Genomic DNA, 24281 nt, shown 5'->3' on the forward strand with positions numbered 1-24281 from the left:
ATAATTACAAAATTTTTAGTTTAGCAATAAAAGAAAAAAATTTTATTAAACACACATATCAAGCGCTGTTCTTTTCTGCTATTTTATTTAGTAATAGTAGTATGTAATATAGGACATCCTTTCGAACTTTTGAGAAAATTTTTAAATATAAGTAAAATTCTACTATTTCCGTTTCCAAAAGTTGTCTTTGGTGCTTCGTTTATAAGAAATGGTAACTCGGTCCATTTCTGGATTGTTTTCTTTAAGTAAAGTTTCTTAACATTGACTTAGGATGTTGATGTCTTTTACAAATTGAGGAAGACTATCACAAAATTATTCTATTTCATAATTTTTTCAAATTTTATCTTTCAATGGTTAGCATGCCCGCCTTGCATACCAAGGGTCGTAGGTTTAATCCCTGCTTCGACCGAAAGTTTTATATATATATATATATATATATATATATATATATATATATATATATATATATATATATATATATATATATATATATATATATATATATATATATATATATATATATATATATATATATATATATATATATATATATATATATATATATATATATATATATATATATATATATATATATATATATATATATATACTACTACATTACATTTTATTATGAAACTGCCTCGTTTTTCCAAAATATTTCACCGTTCACACCGATTTTAGATGTTTTAGTTTGACAGTTACAATGGAAACTAGAAATTCCCATTTACTCTAAATTCAAATATATCAAACGTTTGTCCAAATAAATACCGCGACCGCCAAGGAAAAAAAACTCAAGTTATTTTCACATCCCTATATTCTCCAAAGCCTTTTCCTGCAAAAAAAAGCGTCGCCAAAAAGCAAGGAAAATGTTCTTTTTGGATCCGGAAGTGGTGTAAAATTGGGGCGAAAGCGATGAATTTGACATGGGATTGTCATAGGACGGATGTCCACCATTTCTACAGCCGTTGCACTGAGTTTGCATCACTTCTTAAGATGTAATTCGAATTCAGTGCTTTGGATGTGAATTAAAAATTTTTGTGATATTTTGCTAAATAAATAATTTACGGTGACTCACAAAAGTATTCGTTTTTTGATTTTTTGAAATCAATGCATTTTTTGTGAATTAAAAATTTTTGTGATATTTTGCTAAATAAATAATTTACGGTGACTCACAAAAGTATTCGTTTTTTGATTTATTGAAATCAATGCATTTTTTTGTAAAACGTTTAACATTTTTATTAAATAATTTTATTAAAACGTTTCTATGAACATACATAAAAACAAAACGTAAACAAGAAATTAATTTCATTGTATTAATTTTAATAATTTTTTGATATTTTGCTAAATAAATAATTTTTGTGATATTTTGCTAAATAAATAATTTACGGTGACTCACAAAAGTATTCGTTTTTTGATTTCTTGAAATCATATGCATTTTTTTTACGTTTAACATTTTTATTAAATAGTTTTATTAAAACGTTTCTATTGATATACATAAAAGCAAAACGTAAACAAAAAATTAATTTCATTGTAAAAATTTTATTAAATTTTTATATTTTTCCATTCTTTTTGTTTTGTTATTGTTGGTTTTGTTCTTTAAGCATTGTTGTTGTTTTTATTGCAGCTTAACAACAATAACAAAACAAAAAGAATTGAAAAAGAAGAGGAAGTACGCTCAAAATAAACACAGCCAACTGAATTCAAATCAATGATTTGACAGTGGCATAGGAAAAGAGATATGTTTGTTTTGAATTTATTTCGGCATAAGCCGGCTATCATACAAAACCTTTTTTCGGGAGGTTCAAGTGTGGTTCATTGTTGGGTTTAATGAACTGCCTGAATTTATTCTGATAATTGGTTGATAGTTTTGCTGCAAGTAGAGGATGCTGATGAGGAATGTGGTAATTCCGAAACGTGCGTCCATCCAACCATCTTGCAGTCTATAGGGCTTTGCCCAAATAAATTTGACAAACATTCTTTTCCTCTGTTGGTTAAGCTACACTTGTAGTTTAGTCAATGTATGGTTTTACGCTGCAATAAAAACAACAACATTTTTATATTTTGCTAAGTAAATAATTTTTATGCATTCTAACGCTTGTCGGAAACGTTTGACTTTAAATTTTTTTTTAAATTCGCAATGTTTGTACAATGCAAATTGCATTTGTTTTTTGACAAAAATTTAATAATTTGTACCATTGTTTAATTCTTACTCTATAGGAATAAATCCTACATAGTATCGTTTTTATTACTTAGTTAGTTAGTCCTTTCACCAAAATTGTGTTCTTCCAAACAAACTTCCTTACAGCGAAAAACAAATCGTTCTAAAATTTCGTTTTGACGGAAATAATTATTTTGATGTGTGTAGTGATCAAAGAGTGGGTCTAACACATAAGTAAATTAATTAACAACAGCTTCGATCAAACATATGGTTACCACTATTGTCACACGGATAGAAATGTATGTTTTTCATATGTTACGGTAAAAAAAAATATGTAAAAATATAATTTTACTTTTGTTGTGATATGTTACGTAGACAGAGAGAGAGAGAGCTAGATCAGGGATTGCCCGTCAAAACTGTGACTTTTGCCACATACATTTGCGACGGTATAATACGTATGTCAAAATTCGTAAACCTACTGACGAAACCCTAAAATGATGAACATTTTTTATACCCTTCACCACAACTGTGGTACAGTGTATAATAAATTTGTGCATTTGTATGTAACGCCAAGAAGGAGTAATCATAGACCAACCTTTTAGTATATGGATCGGCTTAGAATTAAATTCTGAGTCGATTTAGCGATGTCCGTCTGTCCGTCTGTCTGTCTGTCCGTCTGTCTGTCTGTCCGTCTGTCTGTTGATGTATTTTTGTGTACAAAGTACAGATCGCAGTTTTAGTCCGATTGTCCTAAAATTTGGTATAGGGTCCTGTTTCGGTTCAAAGACGATCCTTATTGATTTTGGAAAAAATCGGTTCAGATTTAGATATAGCTGCCATATATATTTTTCACCGATCTGGTCATAATTGACGTGTATATCAACCGATCTTCCTCAAATTCCGTACACGGATGAAAAAGACTATTTTTCATATGTTTGGCTATAAACATTATATGTTTGGAACACAAATTTTTAAACACAATATTTTGAGTGAATTAAGTTGGTGGTTGTTGCTTTTTATTACAAAATTAACATTTTATTTTTCCTTGGGCAATTGATCAGCTACTTCTTTGATCCTTACAAACTGTGTGGTCCGCTGTTCGAATCCCCGTCCGGCAAAAGGTAAAATTAAAATAAAATAAAAATCATAAAATTGAATAATTTCTTCTACAATGTTTGTATTACAGAAAGAGGTGCTAAGAACTAAAAAATCTCGTGGAAGTGAGAAAGATGTGGGGGAATATACAATTAGGCAGAAACAAAATTTTGAGCATTCAGGTCGAAAACCTATGTTGTTAGCACCTATATTACCTGTTTATTTTCATAATTCATTATGATTGTAAATATATAAATAAATAAATAAAATTTTGAGCACAATATTGTTTGGGAGAATTTTTTTTAAGCATATAATATTTTTGGGTGCAAAATGCTTCCAAACATATTATATGTTCACATAATAACATATTGCTTTTTGGAAGACAACATTATTGAATTTGGATGCAAAAATATAAAATGTTTGGAACTTAGACTACCCAAACATATATTGTTTAGACCAATATGCTTTCAAACATATTATATATTGGAAGAGATCAAATATATAAATGTTTGGGCAATACCCAAAAATGTATATGCTTGAAGCAAAATATGTTTGGGAGTATATGTTACAGAAGCGATTTTTTGTGAGGGTGTACATCCGAATATTTTATGAGACTCGAAAAACTTGCAAAATATCAGCCAAATCGGTTCAGATTTAGATATAGCTCCCATATATAGCTTTCGCCCGATTTACACTCATTTGCCCACAGAGGCCAATTTTTTGCTCAGATTTAGTTGAAATTTTGCATAGGGAGTAGAATTAGCATTGTAACTATGCGTGCAAAATTTGGTTGATATCGGTTCAGATTTAGATATAGCTCCCATATATCTGTTTTTCTGATTTCGACAAAAATGGTCAAAATACCAAAATTTTCCTTGTTAAATCGCCACTGCTTAGTCGAAAAGTTGTAAAAATGACTCTAATTTTCCTAAACTTCTAATACATATATATCGAGCGATAAATCATAAATAAACTTTTGCGAAGTTTCCTTAAAATTGCTTCAGATTTAAATGTTTCCCATATTTTTTACTAAAATTGTGTTCCACCCTAGTGCATTAACCAACTTAAATTTTGAGTCTATAGATTTTGTAAAAGTCTATCAAATTCTGTCCAAATCGAGTGATATTTAAATGTATGTATTTGGGACAAACCTTTATATATAACACCCAACACATTTGACGGATGTGATATGGTATCGAAAATTTAGATCTACAAAGTGGTGCAGGGTATAATATAGTCGGCCCGCCCGACTTTAGACTTTCCTTACTTGTTTAATTTACTTTGGTTCCCCGAGCTTGTGTTGCATCAGCGAATGACAATTTGCAATTACTATGGAAATTGGCTCTAATAAGTCAAAAAGCGTTTGTATAAAATTTCCTCTAAACAGCAGTTTACTTATGAAGGACTGAAGTAGAAGTTTTCCTTCGCTGTCAGTTTTTGCAGAAATTTGTGAAAAGTGTCCAATGGTTAAACCAGCCCATTCCCTTAGGTGGTTTTTATATTCCCGTTGTTGAGTGTGCAATATACCTTGGGGTTATATTGGACAGGAGGCCGAACTTTAAGCTTAATATTGAAGAAAGAGCGAAAAAATCTACAGTAGCTTTGTAGGAAAAATGTGGGGACTAAAACCGAAAATTATGAACATTCCTGAGGATTGACACTTCTTCGCGCATATCATCATCTTGGATATCATCGAATTCGCTGGAGCGACTGATGTATTTTGAGTTTACGACTTTTGTTACTTTTTCTACAGTTACGACTTTTTCCGGCGTTTACAACTTTGTGACAGTCACAAACCTAAAAAAGTTTGATACAGACCATCTCTGAGGTAGATACACCCTCAAAAAAAATCGCCTCTCTAACATATGTTCCAAACATAGTTTGCAGGAAGCACATATATTATTGGATACTGCCGAAACATTAATATGTTTGTTATATGAGAAAATATTATATGTTAGGAAGCATTTTGAGCCCAAAAATATTATATGCTTGGAAGAATTTTCCACAAAGAAGATTGTGCTCATTCCCTAACATAATTTTCACTTCCACGAAATTTTTTAGTTCTTGGCACCTTTTTCTGTAATACAAATAATGTTGAAGAAATTATTCAATTTTATAATTTTTTTAAATTTTACCTTTCGCCTGGACGGAAAATCGAACCGAGGACCATACAGTTTGTAAGCCAACACACTACCACTGAGCTACGTAGCTGTTATAGTCACCAGAAGACAATTATCGTTATAAGTTACATTTATATAGCATAGTTTGCAGCGCCCACGAGCCCATGCAAACATAACATTATTTAACAGAAACATACATGTGTTGGCAACGTGGAGCAGTGGTTAGCATGTCTGCCGTACATGCAAAGGGTCGTGGGTTCAATCCCTGCTCCGACCAAACACCAATTGTTTTTTTTTTTTAATTTACACATTTATATTTATACTATATTAAATTTTTATAATGAAACTTCGAAATGTGGGTTATTAAAGATTTACAGTCAGAAACAATGCTTGATATAAACGAAATGGACTGAGCTTTTGGATAAAATATTATTTTTTTATTGCAAAAATAACAATTTTGTAATAAAAAACTGATTTTGGTATAAAAGTTTGATATTTTGGAAGGAATTCAAAAACTCTAACAAAGGAAGAACGTGGGGTCGAGTATAAACATACATAAATAATTTTATAATATACACAAATTAAATAATATTTAGACTTAAATTAAATAATATTTAGACTTAAGCGTATAACATTTTTGGCCTTATCATAAAGCAGTTTCCGAAACAACATATAAGCGGTTTCACAGAAATTGCTCTCTTTCGATTCTCTCGCTGTGTTAATTTGATATCTCTCGTCAACCCTCCCGGTTTTTATCTCTATTTCTTTCTCTATACTCTCTCTCTCTCTCTCTCTGTCGATCTCTGAATAAAATATCACAACATATATATGTTTACTCGAAATTTGTAAATTTATATATGTTTACATTCACACATATAATTTTTATGAAACATGCATGCCCCAAACATAATATATTCTAACATATAAACATATGTGTTCCAAACATTTAGTGTTAGTTTGAGAACATTACATGTTTGCACTTAAATATATTGTGTTTAAAAATTGTGCCCGAAACACATTTTGTTTATATCGAAACATATGAAAAACATATTTTTCTAACAGTGTAGATAAAGGTATAGGCAATATGTGTACACGACGGCTTGAGAGCAGAATTTCGTGTTTATGTAGGCATGCATTTTTTTCTTATTGTGGCGTCAGAGCAAATCGAGACGGAAGAAAAATAAGTTAAAGTATTTGAACATTTCTGTGGACTTAAGACCAGGGCTGTGGAGTCGAGCCAATTTTGCTCGACTCCGACTCCAGCATTTTTCATCAGCTCGACTCCGACTCCGGAGTCGACTCCGAGTAATATAACTAAATCTAATTTTAATACCACTAATTTGTAGTTCTATTGTGGGGGTACCGTAAGTGGATCGATATAAAGTATCGTATTTATTTATGTGTGCAAAAAAGGTCTTAATTGCACATTAGATGCCAATTGAACTCTATATTTCAAATTTAGGGCAATGTTTAATAAATAAAATAATGATATAAAACCCATCATAATATGAGAAGATACCAACAGTATATGTATTTGTGGACCAAAATTATTGATACTATCTCAAATCCTTTAAATTTGTTGCGAGCTATATAAAGGTTTATATTCCCATATGCATGAATTTGAATCTGAATCGAGTTAGACAAAATTGTATATACTTCCACAAAATCTATGTACTTAACATTTAAATCTAACGTTATAGGACGTAACACAATTTTAACAAAAAATGCAAGGAAAGTCTAAAGTCAGGCGGGCCGATTATAATATACTCTGCACAACTTTGTATTTAGATCTACATTTTGATAAAATCTCAAATCAGACTTCTACAAAATCTCGGGCAATATTTGGGAAATATTTATAATTGTTTAGACAATTTCGCAAAAATTCATTTATGATTCATTCATTGAAAAATTTGAAAATTTGAGTCATTTCTTTCGACTTAGCAGTGAGTATCTGTGAGCATACAATTTTGGAAAAAATGTTGCAAAATTTTATTTTCTGCAGAAACAAAATTTTGACTAAATTTTCTATAGAAATAAAATTTTGGTAAAATTTTCTATAGAAATCAAATTTTGACCAAATATATAGAAATAAAATTTTGAATAAAATTTTTATAGAAATAAAATTTGGCAAATTTTTTATAGAAATACAAGTTTGAAAAAATTATCAATAGAAATACAATTAAAAAAAATTGTGTAGCAAAGAAAATTTTGCAAAATTTTCTATAGAAATAAAATTTTGCAAAATATTCTATAGAAACAAAATGATGACTAAATTTTCTATAGAAATAAAATTTTGACTAAATTTGATATAGAAATAAAATTTTGACCAAATTTTTTAATACAAAAATCTATTACTATAAAATTTTGGCAAAATTTTCTATAGAAATAAAATTTTGACTTAAATTTTTATAGAAATAAAATTATCAATAGAAATAAAATTTTGAAAAAATGTTTGTGTAACAAACAAAATTTTCCAAAATTTTCTATAGAAATAAAATTTTGCAAAATATTCTATAGAAACAAAATTTTGACTCAATTTTCTATAGAAATAAAATTTTAACTAAATTTCTATTGGAAAAAATATTTCTATAGTAATAAAATTTTGAATAAATTTTTTATAGAAATAAAATTTTGACAAAATTTTGCTATAGAAATAAAATTTTGACAAAACTTTTTATAGAAATAACATTTTGACAAAATTTTCTATAAAAAAAACTTTGAAAATTTTTTCTGTAAATATTCCACATATGTATATGGCCTTAAAATAAAATAAAAAAAAAATAATTTTTTTTTATTTTATTGTTCGATTTGATATGAGCATTAAAATGGATCGATACAGCCCATCTGCTAGTCTAACATTCTAGGAAACATAAAAAGATAGCCGTAATTGGCTTTAATCATGCTGTACATTGATCGAATGAATAACGCAATGGAATCTAATTTGCGTAAAAACTTGCTTAGTTACAAAAATGTGAAGTGTTTTAAAAAATTTGGTTTAGCCGGAGTCGGAGTCGAGCAAAATTTTTACGACTCCGACTCCAGCAAAATCTTCAGACTCCGACTCCAAGACTCCGGCTCCACAGCCCTGCTTAAGACCCCAAAGGACAATTTATAAAAAATTTTATATTGTGTGAAGTTTTTGAAGGAGCGTCTTTCTGTGTTTACAGATTTTTCATATAAAAACTGATGTATTTTGAGTTTACGACTTTTGTTACTTATTCTACAGTTACGACTTTTTCCGACGTTGACAGTCACAAACCTAAAAAAGTTTGATACAGACCATCTATGAGCTAGATAGATAAAGGTATAGGCAATGAGTGTACACGACGGCTTGAGAGCAGAATTTCATGTTTATGTAGGCATGCATTTTTTTCTTATTGTGGCGTCAGAGCAAATCGAGACGGAAGAAAAATAATATTTAACTTCAGTTGTGTTGTTTTTTAGTCAGTATACGATCAGGATTCATTGAGACAAAACACTATAACCCTGCCAACATTTTTTGTATTTCACGGCGCTTCTGAGAATCCCCACCACGTCGAAAACAGTCTTATACGATATCCAAAACTCGTCGGAAAAGTGCCGTCACTACTGAGATGTTGTACCACTCCAAGTTATTACAAAAAAGCAGGGCATGAGTGCAATTTTTAGGTGCCCTTTTAGATAAATTTAGAATGACCCGAATAAGAGCCCCTTCAATATTCCACATATGTATATGGCCTTAAAATAAAATAAAAAAAAAATAATTTCGATTGTTCGATTGATATGAGCATTAAAATGGATCGATACAGCCCATCTGCTAGTCTAACATTCTAGGAAACATAAAAAGATAGCCGTAATTGGCTTTAATCATGCTGTACATTGATCGAATGAATAACGCAATGGAATCTAATTTGCGTAAAAACTTGCTTAGTTACAAAAATGTGAAGTGTTTTAAAAAATTTGGTTTAGCCGGAGTCGGAGTCGAGCAAAATTTTTACGACTCCGACTCCGACTCCAGCAAAATCTTCAGACTCCGACTCCAAGACTCCGACTCCGGCTCCACAGCCCTGCTTAAGACCCCAAAGGACAATTTATAAAAAATTTTATATTGTGTGAAGTTTTCGAAGGAGCGTCTTTCTGTGTTTACAGATTTTTCATATAAAAACTGATGTATTTTGAGTTTACGACTTTTGTTACTTATTCTACAGTTACGACTTTTTCCGACGTTGACAGTCACAAACCTAAAAAAGTTTGATACAGACCATCTATGAGCTAGATAGATAAAGGTATAGGCAATGAGTGTACACGACGGCTTGAGAGCAGAATTTCATGTTTATGAAGGCATGCATTTTTTTCTTATTGTGGCGTCAGAGCAAATCGAGACGGAAGAAAAATAATATTTAACTTCAGTTGTGTTGTTTTTTAGTCAGTATACGATCAGGATTCATTGAGACAAAACACTATAACCCTGCCAACATTTTTTGTATTTCACGGCGCTTCTGAGAATCCCCACCACGTCGAAAACAGTCTTATACGATATCCAAAACTCGTCGGAAAAGTGCCGTCACTATTGAGATGTTGTACCACTCCAAGTTATTACAAAAAAGCAGGGCATGAGTGCAATTTTTAGGTGCCCTTTTAGATAAATTTAGAATGACCCGAATAAGAGCCCCTTCAATCTATTGGAAAAAGTGAATTTTGAGATAGTTGTAAAAGAATAATTGTGGTCAAGTAGAATACGATTGTTTAGATGTTTATTACTTTGAATAAAAATTTATAAATTATTTCAGATGTAACATTTACGGCCATTTCTTGTAGGTTCGTTAGGCTTTAACTCCCAGTTAGCAAAAACTAAATTGCAAATATCTTCTCTTCGGTTAACTTTTAAAAATTTCGGAAGTTATGTTCCTAACTGGCATATGGAATATATAGGCAAGATGACAGCTATGTTCATAATGCGGTATAAAAGTTCGTTAGTTAACGGGACTCTAACGGAGCTTCAAGAAAATGGGGGTTATACGAATAAAAACACATTGAATATAATGCCTTAAAAGGGATTTATGTTGATTTAGAAGTTGCAATGCTGTTGTACTCGGCTGATGCTCCAGTATCTATCAGTGATTATTCTTGAGGCAGCGTGTCTGGAAAATATTTGAAAAACTATCACTTAACTCTATTTTGAAATTCGCAAATTGTTCACCAAATATACCTTTCACAATTTTAGGCGTAATAACTATATTTTCAGCCCTTCATTTTCCTTTTTATTTAAATAAATTATAATAAGCTAGTTGCGCTTGGCCTTTCACAAAATATAAAACGGCTCTTGTAAGAATAGTGATGGCAAAATACCATCATATAAATTTTGTGCCTGTTGATTCGCTTCCTCATCACAGTTGCCGATTGTAGCAGTGTCATTTACGAGTCTATGGTAGCGATGAGGATGAAATGGAACTTTGAAATGTTGACAGGGAAGTAGAAAAACGTGTATTGTGTCCTTATTAAAAGAATTTTCTACCCGAGCAAAATGTATGCTGGCAAAAAACCATTTAAATGCCCAGCAAAAAAGCGTCGCCAAAAAAGTAATGAAAATGTTCTTTTTGGATCCGGAAGTGGTGCAAAATTGACGCAGAAGCGATGAATTTAACATGGGCTTGTCATAGGACGGAAGTCCTCCAGTTCAACAGCCGTTGCACTGAATTTGCATCACTTCTTTAGGTGTTATCCGAATTCAATGTTTTGGATGTAAATTAAAAAATTCTGCGATATTTTGTCAAATAAATAATTTTTATAATTTTATATAATTTTTAATGGATTCTAACGCTTGTCGGAAAGGTTTGAACTCTGATATTTTCAAAAAATCACAATTTTTTCAGATTGGATTTAGCATTTTTTTTCGACAAAATTTAAATGATTTGTACCATTTTATGAATTCTTACTCTGTTTTTAACCTATTTGAAACAAAAAAGTTAAAATTACCCATTAAAAGTATGAAAAAACCAAGTTATAAAAAATTGAATTAAAAGAACTTCCTGGGGAGTTAAAATAAAGAACATCATTGGGAGTGCATCTTCCCGAAGTGCTTTTAAAGTTGTGCCTTTGTAAGAACTTCCAAATTTTTTTGCTGGGTTGTTGTCAAATGACGCACACATATTCTATCATTTAAATCATAGAATTTGAGAAAGGTTTGAACTCAAATATTTTCAAAAAATCACAATTTTTTCAGATTGGATTTAGCATTTTTTTTCGACAAAATTTAAATGATTTGTACCATTTTATGAATTCTTACTCTGTTTTTAACCTATTTGAAACAAAAAAGTTAAAATTACCCATTAAAAGTATGAAAAAACCAAGTTATAAAAAATTGAATTAAAAGAACTTCCTGGGGAGTTAAAATAAAGAACATCATTGGGAGTGCATCTTCCCGAAGGGCTTTTAAAGTTGTGCCTTTGGAAGAACTTCCAAATTTTTTTGCTGGGTTGTTGTCAAATGACGCACACATATTCTATCATTTAAAACACAGAATTTGAGACCATTACATGGTCAGGAAAATCATTTACCTAACCCTTCAATTTTTTGCAGGGAAAATTTTTTTTATCGGCTACACCCAGAAAAAAGTGACCCCTTCTTTAAGTTAAAATGAACTCATTGTAAAGAAAGTTGAACTTCGTATAGCGCCAAAGACATTTTTAGTTTTTTGAACGATATGATTTTCGTAGAAATTAGGTAGAATGCATTCCATACATTAGTTAACATTTTCCTATATTTATGTACCACTATACGAGAGAATGAAAAAATTTAACTGAATTGAAGTCATATATGGAATGATTTTATTGAACTTTTTTCATTCATTTGGACAAATCTTACATATTTGTGGTAAACCTTTTGCTTCAAAATTAGAACTGCTTACATTCGTTTTTAAATACAATTTTATGTATTTATATAAGAAATTTTTTCTTTAATAAAAGACATATTTTATTAATATATTTATTTAGAATCAACAGCATCGACTGGCCTTGAAATTTTAAAACACATTTTTTTCTTCTTCTAGTACCTTTCACTTTGAATAAGTTGCTGCCTAGCAATTTTGTCCACATTTTACAATTTCAATACCTACAAATATTAACAAAAAAATCCTAAACCAATTTTTTCACAAAAGGTTAGCATCACTGATATTTTTTTTTTCTATATTATTTTGTAATTATCTCTCCGTATAACAACGCGATTCCAACTAAAAAAACAACCCACGCGGAAACATATCGATTACATCGATGACAGGTATCGATTACAGGTAGATAAAAGAAATGTAGGAAATTTTCCTATATTCTAACAAGTGCGTTTCCTGAAGTTTTGAAAGGATTGAATACTTCTTAGTACGAATGAACTAAAATATTTTTCTATGCCAAGTGTTATTCGTATGTATGATAAGCATTCTATAATAAAGGAAGTCAGAATTATCATTTTATAAGAAATTTTACTAAATTTGAGGAAACTTGGTTTTAGTTCGGTTTTTGTTTATTTTAACGAATGCTTTGTTATCAGTGAACAAACTTTTCTTCTTCAGTAGAAAATTCTTATACCCAGCGAAGAAAACAGTATTAGTAAAATTCCATGCCTTGTTCTAGTTAATGAACTATTCCTAACTGCTTTCAGTTTAAGATTTTTTACTGAAACAAGTAAATTTTATTATTTCACACAAAAATTTAACTGAATGAAAATAAAATGGCTAAACTAAATTGATGAACATTTTTTCCTTTAGTTTCGAAGACACTTTTTTCTGGGTGTACGTATTTTCATAAAGATATTTTTTTTTTTTTGGGGTTGTGATCATGTTATTTTAACTGGGAGAAAAACATTTGTAACGAATACCAATATAAAAAGATTTTAGATGAGGACAATTACATTTTTCTAAGAACTATGTTCACAGAACCAACATAGTAGCAGGTGAAAATGTTACATAGTTGCCGCAAAATTAGCTTCTATCATATTATTTCTTCGAATATGATCGTGACAACCATGTTTCTTCTGGATGTCGACAAACATATGTTAGTCCCAAAGCACTCCCAAAAATATTATATATTAACATAAAACAAATACCAAATACCACTGACGAAACAATGTCAGTATCCAAAAATTTACGTGCGTTCTGAAAATATGTTTGAGGCGATTTTTTAAGGTGGTTTACATACATACATATTCCACGCATATAATCTACTATATCCTAATAAAGACAAGTACGAGGGCGATTCGGAAACTTCTTAGCCTATCAATGAAAGAGAATAGTTAGTTTTTCAAAAATATTTTTATTTTTCAATTAGCAATTCTATCCCTTGATTAAAATAGTTTTCCTCAAGGTCTTCAAAATAGTGGTTTACAACTGTAATTGCATCTTCATTTGAGGTAAAACTCTTGCCAAGGAATTTTTTTAGATTTGAGAACAAGTAAAAGTCACTGGGAGCTAAATCAGGAGAATAAGGTGGGTGGTCAAGCAACTCGTACTTTAATTCGTTGATTTTAGCCATTGTTAAAACACTCTTGTGCGCTGGTGCGTTGTCTTGATGAAAAATGATTTTTTTGTGTTGTAAACCAGGACGTTTTTCTCGAATTTGTACATTTAATTGATCCAAAAGGTTGCAATAGTACTCTGAATTTATTGTTTTGCCCTTTTGCAGATAGTCAATCAATAAAATACCTTTGAAATCTCAAAAAAAAAAACAGTTGCCATAACCTGACCAGCCGATTGAATTGATTTTGCCTTCTTTGGGACACTTCCTCCAGCTTCAGTCCATTGTTTGGATTGTTCTTTTGTCTCTGGAGTATAGTGGTGGATCCATGCCTCATCAACAGTTATGAAACGACGCTTAAAATCAATTTTATTTCGCTTAAAACGATCCAAACAAGCTTAAGAAATGTTCATTCTTATACGTTTTTGATCGACTGTTAACAAAAAAAGCTTGCAGAAAGCTTTTTCATCTGTAGTTCTTCATGCAAAATTAAATGGACTCGATCATTTGAGACGCCCATAATATTAGCAATTTCACGCACTTTTATTCGTCAATCATTTAATACCATATCATGCACTTTAGCTACAATTTCTGTTGTTGTTGCTGTTTTTGGACGTCCACTACGTGGTTCATCTCCAATGCTTGTACGACCACGTTTAAATTCAGCAACCCAATTTTTTACAGTTGCATATGAAGGAGCACTTCCACCTAACACATTCACCATATCATTATGAATTTCTTGTCCCGATAAACCTTTTTTATGTGAATATTTAATGACAGCACGCATTTCTAATTTTTCCATTGTAAAAAAATTGCGGATGCGTCCTTTTTGAACACCTGTTTCTATGTGAAGGAGTTGAAACAAAATTTGACATGTGTTCATAACAGAGATGGAAGTTTCCAAAACACTTAACTTTTTTCTGTTTATACCGCGCTTTTTGTGCTAGGCTAAGAAGTTTCCGAACTGCCCTCGTATTCTCTTATACTCCTGAGAAAAAACTTGACACTGAAAAAGCTTTCTGTTGCTTTGTAGTCAAGATGCCAAAAGACAATAAAGTTAAAGAAAATTTTATTAATTGTGAAAAACAGTTCAGAGTTACTAAAGCCTATTTGACCTTATTTAAACAAAATCTTCTTTCATATAAATATACCATTTTTGAATTCGAATCACTTAATTATAAGGACAGGACCACTTCATTGAAAAGTTTATAGAGTTTTGGACAAGACAAACGACTTTATATCAGAGAAATGCGTCTTATATGCAAAGCAAAAATAGCATATGTGTTTTAAAGACACCCAGTAAGCGTTGCCAAAAATAGATAAAATGTTCTTTTTGGATCCGGAAAAGGTGCAAAATTGGCGCAGAAGCGATGAATTTAACATGGGCTTGTCATAGGACGGATGTCCACCATTTGAAGAGTTATTGCACTGAATTTACATCACTTTTTAAGATGTGTTCCGAATTCAGTGTTTAAAAAAACTGTCAAATAAATATTTTTTATAATTTTTAATGCATTCTAACCCTTGACTGAAATGTTTGGATATTTTCAATTAGTAATTTATTCTTACTCCGTTTTTAACCTATTTGAAACAAATGAAGTTAAAATTATCCATTAAGAATATGAGAAAAGCGACTTATAAAAAATTTAATTAAAACAACTACCTGTGTATTTAAAAGAAAGAACATCTTTGGAAGGACATTATAGAATGTAAAGTTGTGCCTTTAGAACAACTTCCCAATGAAATGTCAGAAATGTTACCAACATTACTGGAGAGCTACATAGCTTTAAATCTTTAAATAAAAGATAATGAAAATTTGATAAATGAGATCTGTATCCTAATTTTAATTTTATTGGCCCTATATTTAAACCAGATAGGTCGCTAAAAATTTCTTTATTTTAAAGAAGCCGCATCTTTGGATCGGAATCAATACCGAAATCCTTAAGGGAAGGTCAAAATCTTTAGATTCCAGTAAACTTTTTTTGAGTGTAGTGTTTTTTAGTGTTAGTTTTTCCTACAACAGATTTGCATTACGATTGTTTGTGATATTTTATTGTAATAACTCACTTGGCTCATTATCAGTTAACATTGGACTAGTTTCCCTTCCGGTCGCATGGTGCAGCGTCAAAGCAAAATGTTTAGCAAAAAGTTTTCCGCCTTCACGGGAGCCAGCACAAACCCAAAATTCTGCTCTGCTCATTGTACATAGCTCCGCACCACTTGTAGGGAATCTGGAGATGTCCGGTTCAGGTTCGATTCTAAACTGCTTTGTCATCCACCTTACCCAACCAGCTATATGATCCGAGTTCCAAACACGGGGATCAACTGGGACCTCCACCGGTGATGGGGGGTTAGGTGTATTTCCCCTAATTTTAGTCTCCTTCGTTGAAACGATCGATAGGGTCGGGGTTTCCTTATTTCCATTCTGTTTTCTGGGGAATTGGTTCAAACTGGAATTACTACAGTTATCACTGCTGGCTGTGGAGCTATCCGTTCTGTCGGTGTAGGTACTATTGTTATTCGACGATGAACTGCAATCATCATATTCGTTGATTGTGGATCTGCGGCTTACACTTCTACTCTTTTCCACGAAACTTAGTTTTGACCGCCGTTCTTCTAATTCACAAGCGCCAGCACCTAAACTACACTTATCTTCATTTTTAACACTTTCTTCCGCATGCAGATCATGCGAGTTCTCATGCATCGGTCTTTCACCAATTAGTTTAACGAATGGTCTATGCAAAAGCTCTTGTGAGAATTTCGTTAAAATAACTGTTTCATTTGCATAAGGATAACAAATGATAGCCATTTATACAAATCAAAAGGAAACACAACGGCCCAATCTTTGTCCTTCTTTATACCGGTCGAGTTATTGGAATTTAGGGGACCTTTTCTAGGAAAAACCACAAAAATATCAAAATTAACGTCACTGATTATGGCGCCAAATATCTTTGAAATATACGACACTTCTTTAGATCGCTAGGACGCACACATTCAAAAACACACAATTTTCATTTTAATTCGAAAGGCACCGACTGCTAATGCACCACGGAATTATGATTCACGTAAACGTATATGGGGATTCCACGAACTGATTTACTACGTACACTTATATCTTCATCAGGCTTGTATGAATCATTGGTCTCGCGGAACCGGCCGGCCAATCGCGTTGTTCGGCTAAGTGTACGTGTGAGCAAGATATGTTTTTCTTTGTTCACTATTTCATTAATTTAATTTAATAATATTATTAATTGTTAATTTATTGATATTTAATAATTTCCATTTAAACTGTTGTCTATCAATTTGAAAATATGTGAAAATCTCGAGTATAGCGATCAACAACGCGTCCAACTGCTCACCCAAACGATCAATGAGTAAATAATCTCGAAATTCCACCACCTTGTCGGAAACCATGAATGAACAAAGAATGAATGGTGAGTAGCCGATTTATGAATGAATTGATGGGATTGTGTTTACAATGATCGCTTGCTCTCTAATGCAGAGACTACGTAAAAAATAATGACAAAGACAGAGAGTGCGCCAAAAAGCTATTTGAGGGCTGCCATGTTTTAATTTTTTATCGTTATATTTCCATTGGGGTTTGTACCCCAATTGTTCGTTTGTACCCCAAAACGTTAAGTTAAAAGTGGAAAAGTATACATAAATTCCATTTTTATAAAAACGTGACGAAACTTGGACGGAAAAGTTCTATCACATTGAAATTAATTGATCCAAAAAGACGAAATAAGGTTTTCGCTCCAGAACCAAAAATCTTATTAGCTGTAAGGAAAAGAATATACACCTCAATTAAATAATTCAGATTTTTAAATTAATTGTTCAAAAATGTTTTATTCTGTGAAAACCAAAAATGGCACCTGCCTAAAGGTTCACCCGGAGGAATGGTTGGTTGCAATTCGATCATTAAAATAAGGAGATAACGACAGTAACATACTTTTTGTTACAAGAACAATGTTTTGATTATTTCTTACATTTTATATCCAACACAACTGTAAAAAGTTCACAAAATCAAATAGGAATTCCCATAACCATTCAATTGGTTACAATAACCAATGCCGATCAATTTAGTTTTATGTTTCATAAAATTGTGGAGCTAACCACCAGCATAATGAAGCGTTCCGATTTATTAAAACCAGAATTTTATAAAAGTTTCCATACAATTTGCAGACTTCATACATCAATATGTACTATAGGTTTTTTGTGCTGTAGGTTTTTATTACTTACAATATTTAGAAAATCCCGAACAAAGTCGATTCAAATCGACCATTGTATTCGAAGGTAAAATTGCTAAAATCTTCTTTGATTGTGAAATAGTTCATTGGCAACATTGGTCAGAGCTCAAATATATATCAGAGAATAAAAATACAAGAGGACGAAACTGTGAAGCGAAACTGCGGCATGAGGAAAACTTCTCTAATAGCATGAAGTTTTTGTCGGCGCTTCTCTCAAATATCATACAGTTGGCGTCGGCGTCACCAAGCTCAGTTCTCTGCCGGCTTTACGAAACGTAAGGAAAATGGGATTTAGAACCTACTTTGTAATAACAAATGTTCTTTTATATAAATCTTCTCATTCTATTAAATTTTTTTGGTAGACAATTTGAAATTATAACTGCCGATGCCTTTATAAACAATTTATCAGAACAGCGCTTCGACCGCAACGTCGGTAATACCAACGCTGCAGGCATTGTGCGACATCTATACGGTTGACATTTGTTGTTTTTGTAGAAGAGAAATTTACGTCCTCTTGTGTTTTTATTCTCTCGGTATATATAGGTAAAAATAAGAGAGACTGGCAATACAGTTGAATACGTCAAGACAGACAAATTCGGTTATGACTTTATGACGTGATGTAGATGCATTATGACTCATCGTGGATTCCCCACTATTTTAACTAAATGTTTGTTTTGTTTATTCATAGAAATGAGCGTGAGTGGTTTTAAATCTTTTTAAAATGAGAATTTAACGTTTTCTTCTCGATTTCACCCATGCACGATTGTTTGGTAAACTTTGCTATGGCAATGGTATACGTTTGTGATTCGTATTCTCTACTCCGCGAAACATGAGACAACAAAAATATTTTTTTTATTTCTTTGATATTTTTAAATGCTCGATTTTCGAAATGGAAATTGCTTTATATTATATTTTAAAAATAATTTTAAAGCAGATTATTTTAATCAATTGAGGCTTACGTTCAACTGTATTTAAGATTTTAAAGGTGGGTTTAAGTTCGAGTTTAGCCGCTAACATCGAAACTAAATTTGTAAAAGCAGAACGAAATTATAACGTTGTTTGCCAAATTTTATTATAAATTGATTGGGAATGGTCCAATCATTAAAAAAGTCTATTTTCTTTCAAATGAATTATTAGGGAAAGGTCACTGTGAAAATAAATCACATATTTCCATGTTAAATTTCGTTTTTGTCTGCTCACCTGTACACACCATTTAGTACCAACTTTCTTCGTTTTAAACTCTTTTCAACGAAGAGATCGGTAAGTCAACTTTTAATTGAGAAAGGGATGAGTTTTAGAAACAAAGTAAATTTTAACTAAATTTGCCATCAAATTATATTGCTATTTTATTAGGGTGATTTATGAGCATAACCCGATGCGTAAAGCAGACAAGATCCAAAGTTATTATCTAAATAAAAACGCCGTGCGTTTTAGATTTGAAAAAAAGCCAATTCTCGACTATTTTAAATTTTGAAAAAGTGATTTGTTAACCTTTCGAAATTTTGTGCAAAGTCTAATAATAAAAAGTTCAAAACTCAACATTTTGAAAGGTCGAAAATAAATTTTTTTCCCAAGAGTAAACTCAAAAATTTCATATTCTTGAAACAAAAAAAATTACGTAAAAAATCAATTGACTTCTTAAATCGATCAATAAACGGTATGATTGAAACTTCCATTGATGGAGATTATTCGTTGTTTTCTAGAAGATGAACTGAATCGAACCATTGTATATTCTCTTTTACTACTGTAGTGCAGGATAAAAAAACTCAACATTATGGAGATTATTCGTTGTTTTCTAGAAGATGAACTGAATCGAACCATTGTATATTCTTTTCCACTACTCTGGTACAGGGTAAAATAAATTTGTGCATTTGTATGTAACGTCAAGAAGGACCAGTCTGAGACTCATCGTTTATGGGTATCATAACATGAAAGAAAATTTGTTTGGACTAAGGTCAACTTGACTTTAATAATTCAGAAAAATACTTTAAAATTAATGAAATTATATTTAAATTTGTTGTCTTTTTGCATCTTGACTACAAAGCAAAAGAGTGTTCAAAAATAGGACATATTTTTCAACACTATTTTAAAGATATTTTTACTTGAAACATGGCATAATTTCTACTGGAAGTCGAGTCTGAATTTGGAAATTTAAGTTGTCGTTATCACGTTTTTAAAAGAATTTGATAACATATGAAGAAAAAAAGCTGAAAAATTAAAAATTAACATTGGTTTTCTAGAATCAGTGAATCAAGACCTGGTTGTTCATCCGTTTGCCGAGCACATGTTTTCTACTTTTGAGTTGATGTGCCTACAAAAATAATACCAACTAAACTCAATTTTTCTTTTTGCATTATACTCGTTACGAAATTCTAACAAAACTGCTGTGCGAATTCATTAAAAAACAAGTAAGGAAAGTCTAAAGTCGAGCGGGCCCGACTATAATATACCCTGCACCACTTTGTAGATATATATTTTCGATACCATCTCCATTTATCAAATTTGTTGAAGGGTTATGTTCCAATATACATACATATATTTAAATCGGAGCCGATTTGGACAAAATTTTGTTAGACCTCTACAAAATCTCTAGACTTTAAATTTAAGTCGGCTAATTACCTGGGGTTAAAAACACAGCGCAAAAGTGGATTTATGATTTATCGGTCAATAGATACACTCAAAAAAAGGCGAACTCTCTATTTCACTAAAGCCAATTTATCTTTATTTTAGTTCATGGAATTATTATGTTTGGAGAATTTTTCCTTTACTCTAATAATTTTTTGCGTACGTTAGTTAAATTAACTAAAACCGAGGAAAAAAATATACACAAATGAAGCATAAAGATTAACTAACTTCGTGTCTTCCACAAAATAGTTCTGTATTTTTTTACATTTGCAAATTTTACTACAAATGCGTTCATCATGAACTTCGTATGTCACTAAAGACATTCTTGCAATTTTGAACTGCAATTTTTTCCTTCAAACTACAAATTTTTCTTTAGCAAGTGAAAAAACTTAATTATGTCTAATAAATTTTCTTGAATTTGTCGAAAAATATTTACTTATTTTAATGACATCGGCGTGATGCCAGCGTTTGTAATACTGTATAGTTAAAATTACGAAAATCGAAGTTGAAAAATTACGAATTAAAAAAATTACGAAAATCTAAGTTGAAATTTGGTCTCTGTTGTCATATGAATGTAAATCGGTCATATGAATGAACCGATTTCAATCAAAATTGGCATTGGATATCCAGGATGTTAATTCTACTCGCTCTGCAAAGTTTCAAGTAAATCAGAAAACAATTTTGACTTCTGTGGACATATGAATGTAAATTGGTCAAAATATATGTATGGAAGCTATATCTAACTCTGAACCGATTTCAACCAAATTTATCATGTAAAGGGCGATACATTTAAACAACCCGAACACCCCTCATTTTGAAGGTGTGTGTGTGTAGAATGTTGCTCCTATTTTGATTTTGGAATTCACTCTTCAGTTGTCAAAATGCCGTCCAAGCAAGAAGAGCAGCGTATCAAAATTTTGCTCGCGCATCGCGAAAATCCGAGCTAATCGCAAGCAAAGCTGGCAAAATCGCTAAAAGTTGCCAAATCAATCGTTACAAATGTAATTAAAGTGTTTGGGGAACGTTTGTCGACAGCAGCGTTGCCAATTTAGCTTTTTTCCCGCTAGATTTGGCTTTTTTTGAAGACGTTTAGCGGGAAAAAAATGCAGTTAGCTTTTAGCTTTTTTTCTGGCTTTTTTTCATGACCCTTTTAGCTATTTTTGGCTTTTTTATTTTCGACATGCTTCTATTGAAATATGGATAAATCGGCGTTTTTATCTAATGGCGTTTTCTTTTCTTATGAAAAATGCGCACTTTTTTGCATTTTGGCCGGAAAATGTACTTTTTAGGTTCTTTAAAAAAAAAAAACAGGCAAAAGTGCGAAAAGGCTTCGAATTCTGTTGTGAAAATAGTGCCACGCATAGAGGCAAATTACGGGCATTTTCAGCACTGCCAACAAACGAGAGTGCTGCGATTGCCCTGTTTCCTTCTTTGAATTCTTTTCTGCCCGCTGAAATGATAGCATTTTTTTAGGTTGCTGGTAACATTTTAAAAATGCGCATTCTGTACAGACAAAATGACGGCAAAGCACTTTTTTCAGAAAAGAAAACACCATAAGCCTTGCTGCAAGTATAAGGGTTTCCACACATTTCAAAGCTCAGTTGAAGCATTAATAATGAGTCCAGCCATTATGCGGGCATTTTTGTAGCAAATACACCTTGTATTTGCTACAAAAATCTACTATTACCATACAAATTTGTTAGATAAACTGCCAGTAAATTATTGGGAATATTATCATTTGATTCGTTTATCCTTTTTATGTTATTATAATATTCTAAAGTTATTACGATATTACTAAATTAAAATAGTAGATGTGAATAGCTTTGTGCACTGAAAAAATAGTGTCGTCTCCTTAAAATACGAACGCAAATTTTGGTTATAATAGCACTTGTGAATTTCTTTTATATAAACTGTTTTCCTTGTCCAAAAGACGATAAAGTCGTTTTGTCCTTATAATTAAGTGATTCAACTTAAAAATGGGTATGTTTTCATGAAAGAAGGTAGAATTAATGAAATAGTCTTTAAATGTGAGGAGTTTTTGCATCTTAACCACAAACCAAAATAGCGTTCAAAAATAGAAGATGTTTTTCAACACTTTATTTTAAAAACGTATATATACAATAATTTCTACTTGAAGTCGTGTCTGAATTTGGAAATTTAAGTTGGCGTTAGCACGTTTTTAAAGAACTTTGATAGCTCATGAAGAAAAGGAAAATGTTTTTACTGGGAAATGTAAACTATAGGTATTTTCTACAATTTAAATAAAAGTAATGTATTTCGAATTTTTCACAATTTCAAAACCAAACTAAAATTTTATTTAAAAAAATGACAAATCATTTTTTTACCAAATCCAAAGCATGCTTAGATCATTTAATATATTAAAATAACAAGTAAATAAAATAGAGGTGTTGGGAAGGTAGCTCCCACAAAACGAAGGACTTTGTGATAGTAATCAAAATGTATCGAATACGCAAACAGAGCTAATATGCCTTAGATATTGTTACAGTCTCACAGAAGTGGAATTAAAATGAAAATAATATGCATTGTAAGTGAAATAAAGCCTTTAAGTTTGTTAAATTTCAATCAAAAATGTGACTTTTGATACAAAAAAATTTAGCTTTTTTTCTAGCTATTTTTTTTTTTAGCATTTTTAGCTTTTTTTAGCTATTTTTTTGGGCAAATCTAGCGGTTTTTGGTGAAACAATTCTGGCAACGCTGGTCGACAGCCAGGAAGTCTGGATCGGGGGGAAATCGAAAACCGGAAGCCGCTGAGACGACAAAGGGAGTTGCCGGTAGTTTCAAGCGAAACCCTAACCTCTCTCTCCGAGATGCCGCAAATAAGTTGAGTGTATCGTCTACAACCGTGCATCGAGCCAAAAAACGGGCCGGACTATCGACTTACAAGAAGGTAGTGACTCCAAATCGCGATGATAAACAAAATACGACGGCCAAAGCGCGATCCCGGAGGCTGTACACGGCGATGCTGACGAAGTTTGACTGCGTGGTAATGGACGACGGAACCTACGTCAAAGCCGACTACAAGCAGGTTCCGGGACAGGAGTTTTATACGGCAAAAGGAAGGAGAAAGGTAGCAGATATTTTCAAGCACATAAAACTGTCAAAGTTCGCAAAGAAATATCTGGTTTGACAAGCCATCTGTACCTGTGGCTTGAAAAGCAGCATTTTCATAGCTTCCGGGACTGTCAACCAAGAATTTTACGTGAAAGAGTGTTTGAATAAACGTCTGCTGCCTTTCCTGAAGAAACACGGTTGTTCCGTACTGTTTTGGCCGGATTTGGCATCTTGCCATTACGGTAAAAAGGCCATGGAGTAGTACGCCGCCAACAACGTGCAGGTGGTTCCCAAGGACAAGAACCCTCCCAACACGCCAGAGCCCCGCCCAATTGAGAAATACTGGGCTATTGTCAAGCGGAACCTAAAGAAGACCAAAAAACTGCTAAGGACGAGCAGCAGTTCAAGGCAAACTGGCTTTCTGCGGCGAAGAAGGTGGACAAGGTGGCTGTACAAAATCTGATGGCAGGTGTCAAGCATG

General features: G+C 32.0%; 1 protein-coding gene across 1 annotated transcript in view; it reads right to left on the bottom strand.

The window, feature by feature from the left end:
• The window catches only part of LOC142227447 (DNA-binding protein D-ETS-6-like), a 37292-nt gene extending 20037 nt beyond the window's left edge, over positions 1 to 17255 (bottom strand). The window contains exon 1 of the mRNA XM_075298016.1: positions 15921 to 17255. Coding sequence (XP_075154131.1) covers positions 15921 to 16662 — 742 coding nt within the window. The 5' untranslated portion in view covers positions 16663 to 17255. The remainder of the gene's footprint in view (positions 1 to 15920) is intronic.
• Positions 17256 to 24281: the final 7026 nt, after the last annotated feature.

This window comes from Haematobia irritans, chromosome 2 (assembly GCF_050003625.1).
Source record: "Haematobia irritans isolate KBUSLIRL chromosome 2, ASM5000362v1, whole genome shotgun sequence".
Taxonomy (NCBI): Eukaryota; Metazoa; Arthropoda; class Insecta; order Diptera; family Muscidae; genus Haematobia; species Haematobia irritans.